The sequence below is a fragment of the Cavia porcellus genome, unplaced genomic scaffold (assembly GCF_034190915.1).
Source record: "Cavia porcellus strain 051 isolate PalLab524CR breed Dunkin Hartley unplaced genomic scaffold, mCavPor4.1 scaffold_16, whole genome shotgun sequence".
Lineage (NCBI taxonomy): Eukaryota > Metazoa > Chordata > Mammalia > Rodentia > Caviidae > Cavia > Cavia porcellus.
The window spans coordinates 10,815,485-10,838,078 of NW_026947499.1; the positions used below are offsets into that span (position 1 = coordinate 10,815,485).

The 22,594-nt window shown below is 55.2% G+C and overlaps 1 protein-coding gene across 5 annotated transcripts; it reads right to left on the reverse strand.

Moving 5' to 3' along the window:
* Nucleotides 1-11: 11 nt before the first annotated feature.
* Nucleotides 12-19,498, reverse strand: Slc8b1 (solute carrier family 8 member B1). Of its 5 annotated transcripts, none has more exons than XM_063225691.1 (17): nucleotides 19,325-19,498; nucleotides 19,154-19,187; nucleotides 17,450-17,656; nucleotides 8,713-8,865; nucleotides 8,581-8,633; nucleotides 8,435-8,493; nucleotides 8,257-8,361; nucleotides 7,982-8,149; nucleotides 7,742-7,849; nucleotides 7,191-7,250; nucleotides 6,890-7,017; nucleotides 6,420-6,561; nucleotides 5,868-5,989; nucleotides 4,677-4,830; nucleotides 4,101-4,285; nucleotides 3,107-3,171; nucleotides 524-888 (listed from the first exon to the last, which is right to left on the reverse strand). In XM_063225691.1, exons 3-17 carry the CDS (start codon nucleotides 17,594-17,596, stop codon nucleotides 711-713), a joined length of 1,827 nt encoding a protein of 608 aa, XP_063081761.1. In that variant the 5' UTR covers nucleotides 17,597-17,656; nucleotides 19,154-19,187; nucleotides 19,325-19,498; the 3' UTR covers nucleotides 524-710. The 5 variants fall into 5 exon arrangements, with proteins under 5 accessions (XP_063081763.1, XP_063081762.1, XP_063081761.1 ...); XM_063225690.1 differs by adding an exon at nucleotides 17,790-17,926 and having other exon boundaries at nucleotides 19,154-19,498; XM_063225693.1 differs by having other exon boundaries at nucleotides 12-888; nucleotides 4,101-4,181; nucleotides 19,154-19,495.
* Between the last annotated feature and the right edge of the window lie 3,096 nt (nucleotides 19,499-22,594).

The following is a 22,594-nucleotide window of genomic DNA, read 5'->3' on the forward strand; positions in this document are numbered from 1 at the left end:
GCCACTTCCTGTACACTTGATATAACTCCATTTTTATTTAGAAAATGCTGAATCCCTTCTCCGATAGCTGAAGGCAAATCCGAACTGAGTATTGAAAGGCGGGAGTCCTACCCCGCACCCTGAGCTAAGCAGACTCCTGTGTTGCAGTCAGGAGACCTGGTGTCCTGGGTCCAGGGCCCCAAGGACAGTCCAGAGCCACTATCCAGTCACGTGGCTGCCCAGGTGAGAGGCCTTGGGACCACTGGGTCCAATGACATGCGTTACCATCCATGTTTCTTCTGGTTTATGACTGTGACAGCTGGAAATTCACAGCAGGGTGGGTCTGTCTGCTCTTTGTCCACCCATGTGGCCCTAGAGCACATCCTGAGCCCGCAGTCTGGGTCCCTGGACTCTGCCAGGGTCACACAGCTGTCAGAGTCTGGGGAGGTGCAGGCAGCCAGAAGCCAGCAAGGGACGGGGCAGGGCTGACCTCTACAGTCACTTGCTGCCCTGACTGCATCCAGTGGCCTCCAGCCCAGCTTCCCCAGGGCGGTCAGGTCGCCCCAGGGTTCAGCCCTGTGGGCACGCAGCCCCACCAAGCAGCCCCAGGTCCAGCGTTGGAGCTGCAGCCACTGTAGGAGCTGTCCCGTTCTGCTCTCGGGAGACCACAGGAACCCCTCCATGGCACGGCCACACACCACATGGCTTCAGTCACACGGTTTTCAGGTGAATCACCCCAAATTCCGTGAGCAGGGCCACAATAAGGAAGGCAGCGTAGAAGAGCAGCAGGCAGATGCCGTAGGCCTTGCTGAGCTGGAAGCACTGCAGGGGGACGGCCACCAGGGAGAGGGCGAGGCTGAGCCCCAGGGCGCCGGCCAGCACCCAGTCCAGCAGTCCGTCGGGCTCCAGCTGTGGGAAACAAACGAAAGGGCTGCGGCCAGCAGTGTGTGGCTGGGGCACCGCTGGGCCTGCTGCCTGGGTCACCTGCATGTGACCCCAGCGCTTGAGACTCAAGCACCACAGCAGGGGCCCAGCTATGGCACTGCTTCACCCGCTTCTCCGGGCCTCCGCTGGGTGCCCAGGGCTCGGGATTCTATGGTTTTGTTTTGCATGCCGGGGCCTAAGCCAGAGCCTTGGTGCTAAGCTGCACTCCAGGGCCATTTTGCTTGCGAGACTGGGTCTCGCTAAGTCACTAGGTTACCCGAGCCGAGCTGGAACTTCCATGTTTATCAGGAAATAAGAGGGTGAACGGGGACAGAGGGACAGTGAATTAATTAAAAAAGGGTGGGGAGCCCCTGTGCACCTGCTGTGTAACCTCCCACCTGTCCTGTGTTCGAGTTTTTATGATAAAAGTGTGTGAGGTTTCTGCAGAGGTGGTGGCCATGCTGTGTGTGTCTACTTAGTGCTTACTGTGTGGCAGGCATTGTGTGAAGCCCGAGCAGCGCTGTGGTCTCTAATAGTGTGGGCTGGTGGCTTGGATGACTAACTCAGGTCCTAGCTGTCACAGAGCAGACACTGGGCAGGAGGGTGCCCACACCAACTCCAGGACCCTAGAGCTGAGGGCTTGAGAGGAAGGGCCAGTACGTTCCAGATGGGGGCTTCTATATTGCACAAATTCCATGTCCAGCCAGGACCTCAGAGTGTGACTTTGCTGAGTGTAGTGGGCACGCCTGTAGCCGCAGAGACGGGGAGGCTGAGGCAGGAGGGTGGCTCGTTCCAGACCAGTGTGGACAACTTAGATTCTCATTCAAATAAATAATTAAAATTTCTTTAAATATGTTTTTTTTTTTAAACAAGGCAGTCACCAAAGACACTCGCTGTGTTGTCTCGCATCTGTCTTAGGCAATTTAACAGCCAGAGCATTTCATGAACTGCGCCAAGGTGTGGAAATGCATGCCCGCTTGCAGAGTGCAAACCACAGAGTACTAGCTGGGGGCCGGGAATGGGGGAGTCTAAAGCCTTATTATCTGGAACTGCCTTAGGGTCCATAAGGAAAGGAGCCTGTAGGCCCAGGAAGAGTATAGACAGATGTTTACCGTTCAGAAAAAGCAACCTTTTCAAGCTCTAGGTAGCTGTTTGTTTGGGGGGGAGTTGTTAAAGGCCCTAGTAATTAGCAGTCTGCACCCTATATAGGACCTAGATGCTTCTTGGTGACCCGTGCCCCCCAACTCCCTGTAATCAGCTAACTGCCATCTGTTAACCTCCGTAAGTGCCGTAGCCTAAGGAGGCTTACAAACAGCCCCTGGGCCACTTCCCTCCCGCTTTTAATTTGTTCCCGCCTGAGTTCAGGTCCTGCTGAACAGCACTTAGGCTGGAGGCCCAAGCTCGAGCCCCCATTCCCATACCTGCCCAGCCCTGCACTTGTTTCCCGCCTGAGGGTGTGCAGTTTCCCGGGAACCTTGTAAGGCCTGCATCCGACCTCAGGGCACTTGTGGAAATGCTGACCCAGGGTCCCTTGGGTACAGCGAGCGGGGTCCTGGGTTCAGTCCTTGGCATCAGGCGGAAGCAGAGTCCCAGGTGATGCCCCAGAGAAGCAGGTCTCGTGTGCCCCTGGGACATCCTGAGGCCCCCAAAAGGCCAGGCCAGTCACCTGTGTTTCAGCACTTCCCCTGATCTGGGGGTTCCCTGCTTCCAGGGTGCATCTTTATTCTCTCCTCCCAGCCCCAGAGTTCGGGTCGGCGGTCAGCTCCATACTCCCTTGTCCTTTGGCCACCCCACTGCACAGATGAGAAAGCCGGAGCCCAAAGAACCCCTGACTTGCCCAAGTCACACAGCAAGGTAAAGGATGGGACCAGAATCTGAACCCAGGGCTTCCTGCCTCATCCTCCCAGCTGCGGAAAAATCCTGGTTTCGCTGTCAACTTGCAAGAAATACATTTTTTTCTGGTACCAGGGATCGAACTTATGACCTCACACTCGCTTGCCAAGCAGGTGCTTATACCACGGAACCAAATCCCCAGCCTTAAGAAATACATTTTTTTCAACCCTTGGCAAACTATTTTCAACTTTTCTACAAAGCAGACATGTCACAAGTTCAAACAAGGTCCCTCCCCCAGGAGACATGAACAGGTCTCAGGGCAGAGACGAGAGGAGGACAGGGAAGGCTCCCAGGGGTGCTGGCCACTCACCTTGACCTCTGAGCTGCCCCGAGCAATCTGCAGCAGGCAGCCCAGCCCCACGCCCACCAGCATATCTGCTCTGGTTCAGGAAATTTGTGGGAGCAGCTGTCCTTCTCTGGCCATGCCAGGGTCCCCGCCTGCTGGACCCAGCCTTGGGGTGTGGGGTGCCCTACCATGCAAGCTCTCCACCGAAGAGCCCACACCTGGGGCTAGTGCAGAACACACACTCTGCACTTGGCCTGTGAGGATCAAAGCAGGTGCCATGTGCAGTGGGGCACAACCGTAATCCCAGCACCCGGAGGCTGAGGCAGGAAGATCTAGAGTTCCAGGTTAGCCTGAGCTATGCAGTGAGTCTGAAGTCAGCTTTGAGCGTGGACGTGGGTCACCGCCAGACTGCTGGGCATCCTGGGTGCTTCACCTCCCCAACCTGCCGCCCGAGTCCCTGCAAGCTACAAGGAGGTGGCTGAGGGCTGGGAGATGGCACAGAGGCCACGGCACAGAAGCCAGGGTGTCTGCATCAGAGCCCTGGACCTGCCCCGGCCTGGCTCTCCCTGGCTCGCCTACGTGGACTGGCTTGGCTAACAGCCCTTGGGCCAAACTAGCAAAGGTCTGCATTTATAAATAAAGTGTCCTTGGACCACAGCCATACCCTGTGTCCCTGTTTGTTTTTTTTGCAGTTCTGGGGTTGCGTGGACTTGCCTTTTTACATGTTTTTATTCTGAGATGGGGTCTCAGTAAGTTAGCAAATGGCTCAGGCTGGGCTCAGGCTTTCCCGTCTCAGCCTCCCAGAGTGTAGGGATTCCAGGTGTGCATCGTGACACCCAGCAGTGACAACTGCCACCCACCGAACGCATGTGTGGAGAATCCCCGTCACTAATTAGGTCCTGAGGAAGGTCAGAACTCTCAATACCCACCACGCGCACACACACAGCCCTATTGGACCTCCAGGTGTGGCACAGCCATGATGGCAGCCTGAGGCCAGGCATCACCCCAAAAAGGATACTAAAGATGATGCCTCCAAAGCAGGCTGAGAACGCCATCCGCGGGTAGCCCTGGCGGGCCAGCGTGAAATCCGAGAAGGCATCTGCAGGGAACAAGAGGACCTGGAGTGGCTTGCCTGGGCCTTGCTTATGCAGTCAACAAACACTGACAAAGGCCACCTGGACCTGGCACTAGCCAGGAGCAACTCTGTGGGTGTGGTATAATATACCAACTTCTTACAAGTGCCCCATCTGCTGCTAACACTGGCAGCCCCTCTATGTGGATCAGGAGATACAGTAACCAAAAGGTGAATGGAAGGCAGGCTAGGACGTACTCTCCCTGTCTGCTTACTGGGATGCACTGGTACAGTGCGCAGCCCGGTCAACCTCCCTGGTTGCTGGAGCTAGATGAGTGTGGGAGTATGGAGGGTGAATGCCTACATGCTACACACCCGTGGACACGTCAAGCACCCGTGGGTCTATAATGACAGTGGGCACCTGGCACATGCTGAGGGCAGACTTAGCTACAGCTCTGGCTAGGGTACTCGAGACCCATGCCGTGACAGTGCCACCCCAGAGGTCCACCATCCCTGAGTCACCTCCAATGCTGTTCCCCCAGGCCAGCAGTGTGAGCCCCAGGACCGTGTTGCTCAGCTGGAAGACCACACCCAGGGACCGTAAGATGTTCACCACCTCTGTGGCAGCAGCATTGATCCACAGGGCGCTGGTCAGGAAGCCCAGGAAAGCAAAGAGCTGCGGAGGAGAGGGCATTAGGTGGGACCAGGGCCGGCCCACTGGACAGAGCCTCAGCTCCTCCTCTGTAAGATGAGTACAGTTCCGAACCCTCACGCTATTAATATAAGTGATTAATGCTCGCACATAACATGTACTCAATTAAAGGCTAGTGGAATATTGTTTCTCTTTTCTTTCTTTCTTTCTTTCTTTCTTTCTTTCTTTCTTTCTTTCTTTCTTTCTTTCTCTTTTGAGACAGGGTCTCACTGTATAATTCAGGCTGGCCTTGAAACCACTATGTAGCCCAGGCTGGCCTCAAACTTGCTACAGTCCTCCTGCCTCAGCCTCCTGAGTGCTGGGATTACAGGCATGTGCCATCATGCTTGGCTCCACACAAAAAAATGTAGACAGATATTTACAGAAGTACTTTTTCCTAACAGCCAAAAAGTGAAGCAAAGCAAATGACCACGGACAGATGGAAGGACAAACAACCTAAGGCATGTTTGCACAGTGAAAAGTCATTCTGCATAAAAGGGAAAGGTGAGCTCTGTGGTGGGACACAGACCCGGTGTTCGGTGTGCCAAGTTCAATCCCCAGAACCCCACATGCCAAAGCGGAAAAGGTACTGGCTGTGGTGACACACGCCTACCATCTCAGCACTTGGAAGGCTGAGGCAGGAGGATCGATGGGAGTTCGAGGCCAACCTGAGCTAATAGATCCTGTCTCAGGAAAAAAAGAAGAATGAAGGGCTGACCCGTGCTCCAACACAGATGAGCCACGGAACACTACTGCAGGTGAAGGCGGCGGGGCAGGAAAGGCCGCTGATTGTATGATAATCTGCGATGTCCCAAGAGGTCAGATCCATAGGGACGGAAAGTGGTGCTGGGGGAGGGGCCGAGCCAATGCCCCACCCAGGCCGACACCACACATAATGGAAATTGGTAAACTGCATTGCACTGGAATTCAGCTGGGGGAAAGCCATGCCAAGAAGCCAACCCTGAACAGACACAAACCCTGCCACGCGGCTGGGGTCCCTCCTGTGAGCACGGGGTTCTTACCCAGTGGAGCCTGGGGGGCTCTCTGTTGGAGGTGGCGAAAAAGGTGACAGATGCCAGGCCGGTGCCAGCGATGACCACCACAGCCCAGACGGGCACAAGGCCACCGATCTCATAGACGCCGTCTGTGGGCAGAGATGTGACGCTCTGTGGCTCCGGCTCTGCAGCCCGGAGGGCAGAGGCAGGGGAGAGGCCGTACCCGAGATACCCGATCCAGCCTGTCCAGCTCCGTCTGCCGCATCAAGGGACAGACAGACCCTCAGGCCGCACCATGCAGGGGAAGGAGTCAGGCACAGATGACAAGGGCACCGTGGTGATTTCCGCACTGGGGCACCCGGAATGGGCTCCAGAAGGTGGCCCAGGCCCAGCTAAACCAACTGACAGTGCCATACTTTTGTTTTGGCTTGATTTTTTGGACTTGGTCACCCAGGCTGGCCTGGAACTTACTGCGATGCTCCTGCTCCGGCCTCCCGACTGCGGGGTGACAGGTGTGTGTAGCATGCCCAGTTGCCTGCTGTGTGCCCCACACTGTGTCCGTGCCCCAGGGGTACTCACAGGCCCCCGACTGCAGCGTTAGGACCACGACCACGGGGCTGATGACCAGGTGCAGACAGTTGAGTGGCCGTTTCCAGTTCCGGTCGTCCTTGTCCGGGTCCACGACAGGCACAGTGAGGAGCAGTAGGAACTCCACGGGCAGCTGCACAGGCAGGCGGGAGTGGGACCTCCTCAGGGTCCGCAGTGTCCGCCCCACACTGTAGGACAGGGGCTGTGACTGCTGTGACTTTGGACTGCACGGATTCCGAACAGATACCTCTGCCTTTTCCGGCTTCCAGGGGCCGCCTGAGCACCCCAGCACCCAGCGCCCAGGGGTCAGTGCCCAGCACTGCTCCATTGGGATTGTACCTGGGCCACTGGGAGTCTGGCTCTGGGCTCGGTACCGGGGATCAAACTCATGACTGTGTTCTTGCAAGGCAGGTGCTTATGCCGCTGAGCTAAATCCCCAGCCCTCTGGGGCCTCTTCATACCTTGAGCACCTTGAGGACCTTCCAGGACACCGACTGGTTTCTCCACCTCCGGAAATCCAGGGGGTTTAGGGCCTGGGCCAGGATCTGCACTGTGGTCTCCTGGTAGAACAGTGGCCGGTACTCGTCACCTGCATTCAAGGACAGGAGGGTGTGGGAGGACTGGCTGCATGTTCAGGCACCCTCTGCCCTCGGTGCCCCTCCTCTCAGACACCCCAGCCCCCGTGCAGCCAGCTGTCGGGCCGAGGCAGCCCTCTCCCCACGTCTTCACCCCAGCCCAGCAGGCCTGGGACACCGGCCTTACCATAGTCATAGCTGTTGGTATTCGAAGACATGTGGTCTTCTTCTGAGTCCGACAGCAACTCTGCAGGAGATGATGGGGGGCAGGGGAGGGTTTTGGCATGAGATCCTCCAGCAGTGTGCTAGGCAGGCACTGTATTTTAACGGGGTCTTGCTGTATAGTCCAGGCTGGCCTTGAACTCACAGCGAGCCTCCTGCCTCAGCCTCCTGAGTACTAGGATTACAGCTATGTACTAGGATTACTTGGTGTGTCTGCATGGATTTGTATCTGCCTGTGTTTTCTGCCTGTTACCTGTGTACGTACACGTATGGTGTGTGCTGTACATACCTGTGCACATGTAAACTGTATATTTGGTGTCGTGCGTTTGCTGCATGGTGTATTTGTATACTGGTGCATGTGAGGGTAACCCCTTCAGGCATTTGGGGTTCCGTGGAGGGGCAGCCAGGACCCTGACAGAGGCAGAGGAGGCTGATGGCACAGAGCAAGCAGGAGAGGGTCTTGGCTGGACAGGAAATCAGAGCAATGCCTCGAGGGCCACGTGATGCAGAGCTCACCTGGGGACCCGGGCACGGAGTAGATCAGGGCTCTCCTGCTCTGCCATCGGTAGATCCAAGTGCAGAGGACCACGGTGACCACGTAGAACACGTACAGGCCCAGGCAGGCTGCATACAGGGTGTGCACCGTCACCGAGCTGCCCACCCCCATTCCCACCCCTCCGTGGCTGGCTCTCAGTGTCCCAGGCTGATGTCTCTATCCCGCTGCCCTGAATGCCCTGCCCAGCAGCCGCCGCTCACCCAGGGCCCAGGCCAGCGTGACCCTGCGGAGGTACAGCGCCATGAAGGTGAGGAACACGGCCGTCATATAGAAAGCGATGTCCCTGAGGAAGGGCCGGGAGGCGGCCACGAAGGGGCGCAGGATGGCGATGCCGCCGGCCACCACGGTGGTGACCAGCACGCCGGCACCTGGAGGACAGCAGCAGTCAGCACCCCGCACCCCTGCACCTCTGCACTCCACACCCCCACACCCCCAAACCCCTGCAACCTCCCTGCCCCCGCTGGGCCACATGTACCGAACAGAGCCCCGATGGCCAGGCTGGCTGTGCGCGGGTCCGAGAAAGCCACCATTGCGCTGAAGATGTCGGGGGCGCCATTCCCAAAGGCCAGGAAGGTGACACCATGGGGAGCATGTCAAGGAGGGTCCTTGCAGGGCCTGAGCCACCCACAGGGAGGGCCCCCAGCTGAAGGATACTGCCACGTTGTGGGACAGCTTGAGGGTGGTGGCGATGGCTGACAAGTTGGGGCAGAAGCTGTGGAGGAAAAAAAGCGGGCGGTGAGGACTCCCACAAAGACCGGGCAGCTGGCCCCAGGGCCCCCAAACCCAGGGCCCAACTCACAACTTGGCTGCGGTGACTCCCAGAACCAGAAACAGGTACAGCAGCCACAGGACCTGGTGGGGACGGAGAGGGGACAGGTGAGTCCCTGTGGGGCCACGTGGCCCTCTCCCCAGCCCCTGGACGGGGACGCACATAGAGGGTGACGGTCAGCAGCAGGAGGCTGGGTGCGAAGTAGCAGAAGATGCCCTTGAGGTAGTCCAGGTAGCCGCCGTCACTGTGGCAGTCGGGATTGGCGAGGATGAAGTCACAGCGGTCAGAGGCGTTCAGGCTGTACACGTGGCGACACTGGGGGAAAGGAGGAGGGGACATTAGGGACAGGGTCCCCAAGGGCTGCTGGACCAAGCCCACTAAGCAATTGGACCAAAACTCCCTGCAGCCCATCTCCAAGTCCCCCTTACCCTTTAAGTACCAACTGCACGGTTTTATTTGTAAAAAGTCTTGTTGCTGGGTGAGGTGGCATACAGCTGCAATCCCAGCACTCTGGGAGGCTGAGGCAGGAGGATCACAAGTTCCTTCCCAGCCTGGGCAACTTAGCAAATTAGCTATCTCAAAATTAAAAAAAAATTAAATGCTGTGGCTATAGCTTAATGCAAAGGAGATACAGAAACACTCCAGACACACTCATCAACCTCATCTGTGACGAAGGAGTCAAACACCTTCACTAGGAGAAAGTCAGCCTCCCTAATAAATGGTGCTGGAAAAACTGGCTCTACACATGCTGAATATTATAGACCCGTATCTCTCACCATGCCCTAAACTAACATCAAAATGGATCTAAGATCTAAATAATAAGGCAGAAACACTAAACCTGTTGGAAGATAAAAGTGGGTAGAAAACTCTTGAAGACACTGGTGTAGGCAAAGACTTCATGTACAACATTCAAATCACACAGGAACCATCACAAAGAATCAACCACTGGGATCTCATCTTATTACAAAGCTTTAGCACAGCAAGAGAAACCACCAACAGAGTGAAGAGACAGCCCATGGTGTGGGAAAGAAATTTTGCCAGCTGTTCCTCAGATAAAGGACTGATATCTGGAACATATAACAAATTTTAAAAAAATCAGAGCCCCACAATTTAAAGACCCAACCCAAAAATGGGCAGCTGAGATAACCAGAGATTTCTCAAGTGAAGGCGTAGAAATGGAGAATGAATATATTAAAAAAAATTCCACATCACTGGTCATTCAAAAGATGTAAATTAGAACTGAGATTCCATCTCACTCCAGAAAGAACGGCTGTGTTCAGAAATTCAGTAACAAATGTGGGAAAAGAAGCCTTCTCCACTGTCGGTGGGAGTGTAGCCTGCTGCAGCCACTGTGGAGATTAGTGTGGAAATTCCTCAAAAAACTAGACTAGAGGTCCCATCGACCCAGCTATCCCCTTCTTAGTACCTTCCCGAAAGAATTTAAAGCGTCACCCCACAGTGATATACGCACACCTGTGTATACAGCAGCACGGTTTGTAACAGCTAAATCCTGGAAACAGTCCGGATGCCCATCAACAAATAAATGGATCAAGAAGATGTGGTAAGGGCCGGGGATTTAGCTCAGTGGTGTAAGCAGTGCAAGGTTGTGAGTTTGATCCCCGGTATAAAAATAAAAGATGTGAGATTATATATATATATGGAGCAGTACTCAGCCATAAAGAAAGACCAGGCTGGGACATTTCTAGCTGGATGGAAGGACACTGAGACCGTCCTGCCAAGTGAGATAAACCAGACACACAGGTTTACATACTGCGTTGTTTCTGGTGTGAGACCCCAAAAGTGTAGTAAGGACCAAAATGTAAAATAGATACTGGAAAATGGGTAGAAAATGTTCAAATGGGAAGGGGAGCTAGGGGGAGGGGAAAGGGGACGGGAAGACAGGAGAAGAAAAAAGGAGACCAGAGGGGAAATGGGAAGGAAGCTTTTGCCAATCAGGAGGGGAGCAGGGCGTGAAGGCAGGGGTGGGGAATGGGAAAAAAGAGGTGTCCTGTCCCGTGCACAGGTACACATGCCCTGGGATGGAGTTATGTGTACCTAAGGTGTACCAATAAAATACAACACACACAAAGAAAACGGCCAAAAGAAAAAAAAGACCCGAGCCTGTAGCTCACTGCAAAGGACCCGAGTTCCATACCAACATGGACGAAAGAAGAGTTCACCCTCGGTTTCCCCTTTTTCTTTGCCAGGGTGGAGCCCAGGGCCTCACACACGCCAAGCAAGTGCTCTACCACGAGCCACCGCCTCAGCCCCATCCTAAGCCTCCTGTTTCTGCAACAGCTTTGACCACTGTGTGTGCCTGTCACATTTGATACACATGACATGAACTCATACTGTGCACCAACACACGGGGTGCGGTGTCCCAGGCCAGGTACAGGGGCACGAGCTCAAAATGCCTGGATTACTCTGCACAGCGGACCGCAGGAGGAAGTTACTGCAATCGGGTGAGGAGACTCCGGCCAGCTCGCAGTGTCCACTCAGGCAGAGCCGTGTTGGAACCAGGAAGCTGGAGGTGCTGGAGCTGTTTATGCTGTTGTTTGTTTGGTTTTGGTTTCTTGAGACAAGGTCTTGCTATGTGTCCTGGCTGGCCTCGAACTCAAAGTGACCCTCCTGCCTCGGCCTCCTGAGTGCTGGGATCACAGGCATGGACTACCAGGCTCAGCCTCCTCAGCATTTTTAAGAGCAGTGTGAAAGCCATGGCTGCCTTTATAGAAAACACTGCGGGTGGGCAGCTGCAAGTTCGAGGCCAGCCTGGGCAACTCAGTGGGAAGCTGAGGGCCACCCCCAGCACAACAAAAATAGAGGAGTAACAAATGTTGGTAAATGTGGGGAAGCAGGAGCCTGCGCGCACCACCGGCGGGAATGGCTGCGGACCGTAGGACAGCAGCTCCTCAAAGCCCAGCTGGCAATCCTGCCTCTGGGCATGCGCCCAGGGAGCCTCAGAGAAGCTGTCTGTGCACGCACACAGAGCACTATTTGCAACACCCAAAGAGCTGAGTGTGTATCAAAACACGGCATACACAGCTGGACACCGCGGCACATGCCTGTGATCCTAGGTCACTAGGAGGCTGAGGCAGGAAGACTGGAAGGTTCCAGGCCAGCCTGGGTGGCTTAGTGAGACTCTGTCTCGAAATAAATAAAATAAAATAAAATAAAACGGGCTAGGATGTTGCTCAGTGGAAGAGCGCGTGCCTAGCCTGTGTGAGATGCTATTTTCCATCCCTAACAATGCAAAAGGCAAAAACCAAACTCACGTAGGAGAGAGTCTCAGATTTCTGCTCTAGGTCCCCTCCCCTGCCCCATAGAGCCCCGGCCCCACCCAGAGACAAAAGTCAGGGCAGGTTCCTTCCCGGCAGAGAGGATGATTCACTCCCTACTCTGGCCCCAGGCAAATCCTTTCTGGTTTTATTTTTGTTGTTGGTACCCAGAAATCCAACGGACCTTGGCCTTTGCCAGGGAGATGAGGTCACCCAGGGAGCCTGGAGCTGCTGGGACCATTTCCTCTCAGGGCTGCAGTGATAACATTTACGCTTTGGGTTTCCTTGGTTTATTGGTTTGGTGCTGGGATTTGATGCTCTGGAGCATGCTTGACATGAGCTTGACAAGAGTTCTACCATTGGGCCCTTTCCCCGCCCTAAATTTTTATATTCTTTATTTCTTTCTTACTTTATTTATTAGGGGAGGGAGTGTTTGAGGCAGACATCTGTAGTTTGGGCTGGTCTTGAATTCACACGGTAGCCCAGGTTGGCCTCAAACTTGCTGCAATCCTCCTGCCTCAGCCTCCTGGGTGCTGGGATTACAGCTGTGCATCACCACGCCTGGTTATTTTTCTCTGAAAATTTGAATCCATCCCCTCTCTCCACCTCTACCCCTGCAGAAGCTTCCATCTGGCCTCCTGACTCCCACTCTTAGCAGAAGGGCTTTAAATATATGCCCCTTGGGCTGGGGACATAACTCAGCGGCACAGGTACCTGCCTGGCAAGCACAAGGTCCCAAAACTGATTACCAGTACCCTCAAAAAATAAATATAAAATAAAATGCACCTCCTGAGCCTTGGGCACGACTCTGTGGTTGGGCACTCAGGGGAGCACCACAAAAAAACTAGTAACAAGAATACTAGGTCTAGCTTTTGCAAGAGGTGTTCTGCCAGCCTACCACAATCATCTTGCAATTCTGGGTTCCCAAAACACTTCCAGGACGCTCTCTGGCACTGCCACCAGCCTCGCTAGGCCAAGTGCACACAAACCATCACAGGCACCCTCCACCCAGGTCATGTTTTGAAATCGCTCAGCCAGCTGCAAGGCCACAGACTTGTTCCACTTCTGCCCGCCCACGAGCCCTGGCCCAGTGCCCAGCACGGAAGGACCCCCATGGCTTCACCTCACTGGCTCTTCCTCCGAGACTTAGGAGGCTGGCACAGCTGTTTTTACTTCAAGCTGAAGGTGGTGGCGCCTGGAACTCCAACACTCTGGGAGGCTGAGGCAGGAGAGTTGCAAGTTCAAGCCCAGCTTGGGCAGTTTACTGAGCTCCTGTCTCAAAATAAAAACTTTAAAAGGATTGGAAAATGGGGCTGTCGCTCAGTGCAAAGGCCCAGGGCTCATGCCTCACTCCTCTAAAGATAATTAAAAATTAAAAAGAAAATTTTTTTCTACTTCAGAAATGAGGAAACAGATACACAGAGAGGCCAAGTGACTGTTCCCAGGCTTCAGGTTGGCTCTGTGTCACAGTCACGGGCCGCAGCTCTGGGAAAAATAAATTGCCCAATGGATTGGACACAGCCTCTTCCTTGGGCACTACCCACTTCCTCCCCTCCCCCTGTCTCCTCCAGGTCCTCAGGGTCACTGGCGAGGACCAGGAGCCACTCCCTAGCCTGTCAGAGATGATTCAGAAGGGCAGGGCCTCCAGGAGCAACTTCCTGCATGGGGGCGGCCCCCAGTCCGCCCAAGTCCGCTCCTCAGTCCCCAACACTCCCCTCCATCAGCTGTCATGGAAGAGGAAGATGGGCCACTCTGGCCCCCCTCCCTCTTCTCCAGGGTCAGGGGTCAGAGGGGACCGGAAGCCGGCCAGCAGGGAAGGAAGAGTCCCAAGGACAGGCCTGCTAGGAGTTAACTGCATTCCTCACTGGATGGTCCCGTTACAAACAGTCTGCACAGCCTGCAGAAAAGAAGCTGCTGCGGCCAGCTGAGCCCTCACCTGACATGGACACCACTTGCCAGACAGGGACGGGGCATAGGGAGCCCTGTGTGTGACACCGGGTTGGCCACAGCACTCGGGGTGACCTTCAGGCAGCCCCTGGGCGTCTCTGGGCTGCGGTTCCCTCAGCTGAACTGAAGTTGTCATCGGATCAGCTCTGGCTACTGACACCCTGATGTCACACAGTTCACGGCCTCCCGCAGGATGCAGACTGCCAGAGTCCCCGGGCTCCACAGAAACCGATAAATTAAACGAGGAAATGAGGCATCTTTCCATTTGTTATCGGCTACCAAGAAAGGCCTGAGATTTTAGACTCTGATTGTTGTTCCCAAATGTGGTCATGCAGATGTAGCTCCTGGGGTGGGGGAGGTCACGGCACTGCCTCAGCCTTCCCCATCTTGCCCCCAAAGATCCCAGTGCTACAGAACCTGTGAATCCATCACCTTCCGTGGCTAAATCTGTGATACCATTGAGGAGTCTGAGACAGAAAAATTATTCTGGATTGTCTGGGGCCAAGGGAACCCCAAGAGCTCTGACAAGAGGAAGAAGAGGTTATAATCTCAATACTTGGGAGTCTGACGCAGGAGGATCATCCTGAGCTCAAAACCACCTTGGGCCATACACTGAGTTCAAAACCAGCCTAAGCCACACAGTGAGAGCCGGAAAGACAGGGAAGCATCCCTCCCCACTACCCCAGCTTCCGGGAGGAAACAGCCAGACAGACCTTGATGTTAGCCCCAAGAAACCATTTATAGCTTCTGATACTGGAACTTGTAAAATAATAAGTTCATGGTTTTATCTTATTTTGGTTTTTTTTGAGACAGTCTCACCGTGTAGCCCAGGACAGGCTGGTCTCTGAACTGGTGTGATTCTCCTGCTTCGGCCTCCCAAATGCTGGGATTATAGCTGGTTGCCACCACACCTGGCTAAATCTTTTCTATCAAGAGCCAAATATTTCTCCCCTTTCAGGACAAGTGATTCTGTTACAGCATGAAAAACTACAATCCATAAATGGCAGGCTCTGCCCACAATATGTAAGGGCAAGGCTCTGCTCACCAGGTATAAACGAGAAGCCACACCCACAATATGCAAATGTAACCCCGCCCACAATATGTAAATATGGGTCCCGCCCACAACATGTAAATATGGCCCCACCCACGATTAGCAATTGATAGGCATGGCTGTGTGCCAATCAAACTTTTTATGGGCACTGGACTCTAAATTCGCACATAAAGCCTGGGGCATGAGGCAGTTCCCTGGCGAGGGACATCTTGACTTTCCTCCTGACTTTCCTCTTCCCTTCCCACCAACCCCGGGGTACACATGACTGATGCCTGCCTGGCCTAAGGGCCACCCGTCCCGCTCCTCTGGCTTCCCGGATCCCCAGCCAGGACCCTGCCAAGGCCACTGCCACCCCCTGAGCAGGATGCTGCAGCTGGCTCCCTGGTGCCTGCTCTGCCCCACGCAGCCAGCAGGAGTCTGCAGCGCCCATCAGCACTCTAAATCCTGCCATGGCTCCCGCGGCACCCCGGGAACAACTCAAGTCAGAGCGGGGGCACCCATGTGGCACCTCTCCTGCCCTGCTCCCCGGAGTTTGCCTGGGAAAACACTATTCTTCCCCTCCCCTAGGTTATAGGCAGCTGAGTTAGTTAGAAATATTACAGGCAGTCAGCCAGGACTGGGCCCTCAAAAGAGCCAGAGCAGAAATACTGGTATCTTGCAGCCTTGGAAGAGACAGTCACCTCCTGCTGTGAGCCGGCTCTCAAGACAAAAGGCAAAGCAAACACAACCACATCCTAAGGATCCACGGTCCAAATAGTTGTCATCACCCTGAGGACGTCAGGACTGTCCCTCTACAGGAAGAGTCACTGCTGCTAAGCATGCCCCTCTTACTATGTGACGCGCTCCCCCATTTGTTCCTCACTTAATCAATTTTACTTGAGCACTTAATCTTATTGGTTGACCACAGTTCTGTCCCACCTTATCCCCCACTTTGTAAGTTCCCATTTTTCCCCACCTTGGACCCAAATAACCTCATGATTTTACTCTGTAAAAGTCCCTAGAAAAGACAGAGTCCCAGGCAACCCACTGAGACACAGAAGGAGCCCCGAGTGGGTTTCTTTCTCTCAATAAATATATCCCACTCTTAACCTCCGTTGTTCCTAAAATTCATTCTTGGTTTTCAGAGAATCCAAACTCGAACCAGACATAGAATAGACTGGGAGTTTCATTCCCCTGTATCACCAGGGCCTTTGCACCTATGGGTCACCCTCTGCCTAGACTGCTGCTCCTCCCACGAAGCATCTTCAGGAAGCATCAAGGTCTAATTCAAAAAGTCCGCTCCTCAGGGAGCAAAGCAGCTGCCCCTGCCCCATCTCTCTCTACCATATCCTCTCTCTGTTTTGTTTTACTCATTAGCTGGAATTATCCTGTGGGTTTCTTTCTTTCTTTTTCTGTTTTTTTCCTTTCTTCTTTATTTGGACAGGATCTTACTATGAAGCCCAAGCTGGCCTTGGACTCATGGTCCTCCTGCCCCAGCCTAACCGAGTGCTGGGATTACAGGTATGCACCACCACACTTGGCCAGTTTCTCTTTCCCTCACCACTATGTGCTCCTGATCATCAGTAGATCCTGCTTGCTGTGCAACATTTACTATACAGCCTCCCTCTCTGTTCCAGGTGTTGCTCACCTCCATGGTGGTAGGGGCCTCCCTGGCTACTCCCCTCTGCCCACTCGGTCCATTCTCCCCTCAGCAGCCAGACACTCCTATTTTGACGTGCCACTGCCAAGACCCTCCACTGTAATCATTCTCACCTCCCAGCCTCAGCCCCAAAGGCCTCTGTGCTCTTTACCAACAATCCTCCCTCCAGTCACTGTCCAGAAGCACCCTGGGCTTGTTCCTGCCCCAGGACCTTGGCACTTGCTGTTCCTTTTGCCAGGAATGGTCTTCTCTCAGATGTCTATGTCAATGACTTCCTGCATCCACGCAGGGCTTGTTTCAAGGGTCACTTCCTCACAGAGGCCACCAGAGACCCTCAGTCTGAAGCAGCTGGATGTACCCTCCGCCCGGCTTTGATCCATCTGCCCTCGGCAGGGCGCTCAGCAGTTCACCACCTGGCTGCCCAAGTTCACTTCTGCTTTCCTTTTCCAGTACCAAGGGTAAAACCCAAGGCCTGCTAAGCAAAGCCCCTGCCACTGAGCTGCACCCCAATCCTTTTAAGTATTTGCTTTTATGATATTGGGGATTGAACCCGGTACCTTTGCACTAAGCTACATTCCCAGCCCTCTGGAAAATTTTTATTTTGAGACAGGGTCTCCCTAAATTGCCCAGGTGGTGATCTTCCTGCCTCAGCCTCCCAGAGTGCTGGGATTACATATACACACCACCAAGCCCATTCCTCTTTATTTATGTTGGGCCAGGGCCTCACCAAGTTACCCAGACTAGCTTCAAAACTGGGATCCTCCTGCTTCAGCCTTCCAAATGGCCGGGCTCATCATCGAATGCCACCACATGCAGTTTAAATGTATTCACTCGTCTGCCCAGAGACTGGGAGGCAAGGACCGGGTCCTCACTGTCCCCTGGTGCAGCGCAGGCTTCAGCTGCATGCCCGACTCAGCACACGTCCAGTGCCTGCCGCAGCGGAATGAGCGCTCCCACCCAACCCCGGCTTCCGGCTGGGATACTCACATCCACCGCTGGGGGCTGGCTGACACCTGGAGCTGGAAACTGGGCTGTCCCCGTGGACAGGTTCCTGGTCCCGGACGCTGTGTCTGTCATCAGCAGCACACAGAGCCAGCCCAGCAGCCACTGCGGCTCCAGCCATCTGTTGGCCATCGGCCTCAGGCCAGGCCTCACCTGCCTCACCTGCCCAGGTTCAGCTCAGGGCTCCAGCAGCTGCGGGGCGGGGAAAGAAGACACTGTATCGCCAACGGGCAGGGACCCAGCAGAAGGGACGGGCTTGTGCTGCCCCCACCTCCCCAGCCAAGGAGCCTCGGACAGAGCAACAGCCCCAGGCGGGGGCACTCACAGGCTCCATCCCGCAGCAAGTGGTCTGCCTCGTCCTCCGTCCTCCCCCACTGGGGTGCAGGGGAGAGGAATGTGGGGAGCAGCGGGGCGGGATTCAGAGCCTTCAACACGGGAGGCCCACTTCGGGGTGGACTTGTCCTGTTCCACAGCCGGCAGGACGGTGTACACGCCAGATGATTAAACCCGGGGTTTTCCACTGAATTAAATCCCCGGCCCTTTGCAGTTTTTAAAATTCCAGACAGGGTCTCAATACATTTTTAAATTACCCACGCCAGGTTAGAATTTGCAATCCTCCTGCCTCAGCCTCCTGGAACGCTGGGATTGTAGGTGTGTCCCACCGCACCTGGCTCAGAGCAGCGTTGCTGTTCATTTTGGAGGGAATGAGCTCCTAACTGCACTGTACCCAGGCCCACGGGGACACTAGTGTTACACCCACTTTAAAAGAGGCACACAGAGGCAGGACGAGGCAGAGCTACTCCCAGTCCTGCTTCCCCAGGAGGAAAGTGGCCACTTGGCTGCCCTCTGCTTCCACAGAGGAGGGACTGGGGCTCAGAGGAGCCCTGCCAGCGACCCTAAACCACACAGCGGGGCAGTCACACAGCCAGACAGAGGCAGAGGGAAGTGAACCAGCTGCTTAAGGCCACACAGCAGCAGAAAGGGCCTCTGTCACCTCATCAGTGCCAGTGGGAAGGGGCTTTGTTTTTTCTTTAAAGAATTTAAACCAGCCGGCGCATGGTGGCTCACGCCTGTAATCCCAGCGCTTGGGAGGCTGAGGCAGGAAGGCTGTAAATCCAAACCCGCCTGTGCTACATAGCAAGACACTGCCTGACTTAGGGCACTTTCCTACCTGTGCTACAATGAGTGTGTTTCATTTCTGCCATCAGGAAAAACAAAGTTCATAAAACAATGTTTTTGGGTTTCTCTCTCTCTCTCTCTCTCTCTGTCTCTCTCTTTTTTTAATTCTTTGCCCAAACATTTCCCAATGTCCAGGCAGCCGAAGGAGGGGAGGGGAGGGGACAGGAGGACAGGAAGGCCCCTGCCCTTCACTGCTTCTCACTGTTCCTCCTGACTGTCCTGCAGCTGCTTGGGGCACCTTGTGGTCTGAGAAACACTCGGCCCACTTCCCTGGGTCCCATTTTCCTCTGAGAAATGGACACAGACTCTGAGGATGTGGACCACACAGCGCTGCGCCCCGAGTCCCCCTAATAGAGACCTGGTGCACCTCTCCCCTCCACTGGCCACACATTTCTTCTTTCTATTTTGAGACAGGGTCTCGCTATGCATTTCAGGTTGGCCTTGAACTTGCGGCGATCCTCCTGCCTCAGCCTCCTGCATGCCGCCCACTCATCTCCGATAAACACTTACTGAGCGTCTTCTGCGTGCGTGGCCAGGGCGAGCACTGCGAAGGGAAGACGGAACCACGGAACCGGGCTACGCTTTGGCGCGATGGCCGCGACCCGCTGCGTCTCTGGCGCCGTCTGAGGGTGAGAAGCTGAACTTGGGGTGCGAGGTGGGGGTGCAGGCGGCTTCGCTTACCTCGGGCCGCGCCTGGAGCCTCGAACGTCAAAGCTCGTTCCTGCCGGGCCTCGGGGCCGCCCGGTCCCCGCCAGCAGCCCCGTCCTGCGCGACCTCGGTTCCGATCGCCGGCCAGGGCGCCACCACCGAAGCTGCCCAATAGCGACCGCCTCGAGCTGGCGCTGCTGGCCCAGCCTCGGCCACGCCCCCAGATGGGGCGTGGCCAAGGACACGCCCCTCGGAGGTCGCCCCGCCCCGGCTCTTAAAGACACAGGCTGAGATGGGGTAGGGCCCCTGGAGTCTCCAACTTCCACCTCCCCTTGTGATCCTGTGGGTTCTGCTGTCGCCAAGAAAGCGGAAGCTGAGGTGAAAGTAGGATAAAACTAAGTGGAGGAGGCCAGCAGGAGGCCGAGAGGGGTCAGTTACAGGGCAAATCCCCAGACTCCCTCCCCCCTTCCGGAGGATGGGATGGGGGAAGAGATGTCAAGCTGCTCCTGGGAATGAAGCGTTAAGAATCTGAGTGTCAGCACTTCAGGAGGCTGAGGCAGGAGGATGGCAAGTTCCTCCGAGCCCAGCTTGATCTTTCGTCACTCCTCTGAACCGCCCCCAGCACCGGTTTCCTTCCTGTATCGTGGGGATGGCCATGGCACCTGCCTCGTGGGGTCTTGGAGCGGTGGCCCTGTGTCTAAATCCCCAAGCCCTCCCTTGCTTTCCCACACACCACCAACGCCCCAGACACCCTCTCCCCCAAGGACACCCACTCCCCAGAAGCCCCCCACAGTCACTCCCACCCTTCACAGCAGGCACTAGGGCCAGCCTTCCAAGTCCAGGCTACCGGTGTCCAGAACAGGAGTGGCCTGGCCTTGCTGCTGGGGTCAGCTGCCCCTGGTCACCTGCCTGGGAGGAAGTGCCCAACTGCTGAGGTTGGAGACAAAGTCCTCCGTCCCTGCCAGAGGGTCTGAACCTGGGACTTAGGCGCCCAGCCAGGGCCTGGCCTCGGGGTCACTGTCATAGGTCAGCAGGGCCAGTGGCTCCTGGGGCTGAGGTAGGTGAGAGTCCAGCTGAAAGCAGAGAGGCTGAGCGAGGGGACGGACCTGGGGACAGGGACAGAGACCAAGGGGCAGGAAGGCAGGCCTGTTTCACCCTGCCCGATGGCCAGGGGTCAGGGTCAGGGCCTATTTTCTAGGCTGGAAAAAGACCCGGGGGTATCTCGCTGTGTAAGGAGAGGCCGCTGCGGGCAGACACTGAATACAAAGCACTTTGTGTATTAACTTATTGATTTTTGTGGTAGCGGGGATTGAGCCCAGGGCCTTTTCACTGAGCTACAAACCCAGCTCTTCTTACTTTTTATTTTGAGACAGGGTCTCCAGGGGGTGTTAAATTGCTCAGGCTGCACTGGAATTTGAGATCCTCCTGCCACAGCCCCTAGAAGTGCTGGGGTCACAGATGTGCACCCCCCCCCCATTACCTGTCTGCATTTGTGAAGGGACCAGGGTGGTAGGACAGATCTGGGCTGAGTCACAGGGTGGTGACGTGGAGCACTGGGGGCCTCCCCATACTCCCCCTCGCCCCTCACAGGAGCTGATTTTTGGGCTCTCTGGAGCCTCCTAAAATGGTGCATCAAGGAACCAGGCCCCTGGGGCTGGGGGAACAGAAGGGAGGGCTGCTGCCTCATATGACTTAGCTGTGGAAGTGATACCGAGAAGTGTCACCTTGCCCTGGTCACAGAGCCACTGGCATTCAAGGAGAGGAAACACCCTAACTTCTCCGTGGGAGACACGTCATCTTGTGCTCGGAGGAGAACGTGATGTTCTAGACCTGGAGGTGACCATAACTGGAAAACGAGGGCTGCCACTGTGCCCTCACCCACAGAGGTGACGCTCGGGTGTTCAAGTGGCATGAGCAGAAGGGGGCTGTGGTTTAGAGGGAGGAAGGGAAAAGGCCCTCAGTTCCTGTGGGTAGACAGCTGCCCACAGGGTCACCCTTGGGCTGACCTTGTCCTTGGCTCTTTTTGTGTGTGCGTGTCTTTTTGAGGCAGAGTCTCGCTGTGCAGTTCAGGCTGGCCTTGAGCTTACTTTGTATCACTTTGTAGCCCAGGCTGGTCTCCAACTCACAGTGATCTTCCTCCTGAGCACTCTGTGCTTGTATTCCAGACACATGCTACCAGGCCCATTTTTTGTTTTGTTTTGTTTTTGAGTCAGAGTCTCATTATGTAATTCAGGCTGGCCTTGAACTTGGGGTGATCCTCCTGCTTCAGCCTCCTGCAGGCTGAGATTGCAGGCATGTGCCACCAGGCCCAGCTCTCTATAGAAGATTTACACACATGCCACATATGCTGGTGACAACCCTGCAGTTGGGGGCTACAGTGATTCCCACTTCCCCAGGGAGGGAAGCCACCTGTCCCCAGGCCACCTGCTGGGAAGCAGCAGAGGCAGAGTTGTGTCCAGGTATGAGTGACCCTGATTGTGTCCCCTTCCCCACTGGAGCTGGGCAACGTGCGTCCCTGCGGGGGAGGCCAGGTTTGCACCACACTGCACACACGCCTGTTAAAGACCTGGGGTAGGGGTGGCAGCTCCTGATGCATCTCAGGGATCCAGGGACACCAGCAGCAGGAAGGGGAACCCTCACAAGAGAGAAGAAGCAAAAGTTTCAGTCTGAGGCAGGACCTGGAGGGCCTGGAACGTGGTGGCCTTCTCTGTTTTATTGTTTGTCTGGGACAGGATTTCAATACCTAGTTCAGGCTGGTCTTAAACTCACAATAAGCCCAAACTGGCCTTGAACTTGTGGCAGTCCTCCTGCCTCAGCCTCCCAGGTGCTGGGCCTGTAGGCCGGATGGCCTCACTGTTAACAAAGGTGGCTGTGGGGCTGGGGATTTAGCTCAGTGGCATAAGCACCTGCCTTGCAAACAGGCGGTCGTGAGTTCGATCCCTGGTACCGATAAAAAGGAAAAAGACCAAAAAACAAACAAACAAACAAACAAACAAACAAAAAAACCCAAAAAACAAAGGTGAGCGTTCCTGCTGATCCCAGTAGCTCTGGGCAAATAGTGCCACATCACCTACTTACAATACCCCAAGGACGGGCGCTCACTGCTCTTACGGTCTCCCCATGAACAGCAGGCAGTACGCGCTGTACAAGAGGGTTTGTTGTTGTTGTTGTTGTCTGGGCCTGGAATCCAGGGCCTTTCACATGCCTGGCCAATGCCCTCCCACCGAGCCACACCCAGCCTCTATGGGGAGACTTTTAGATTTGTGTGTGTGTGTCTCACTCTGTAGCCCAGGCTGACCTCAG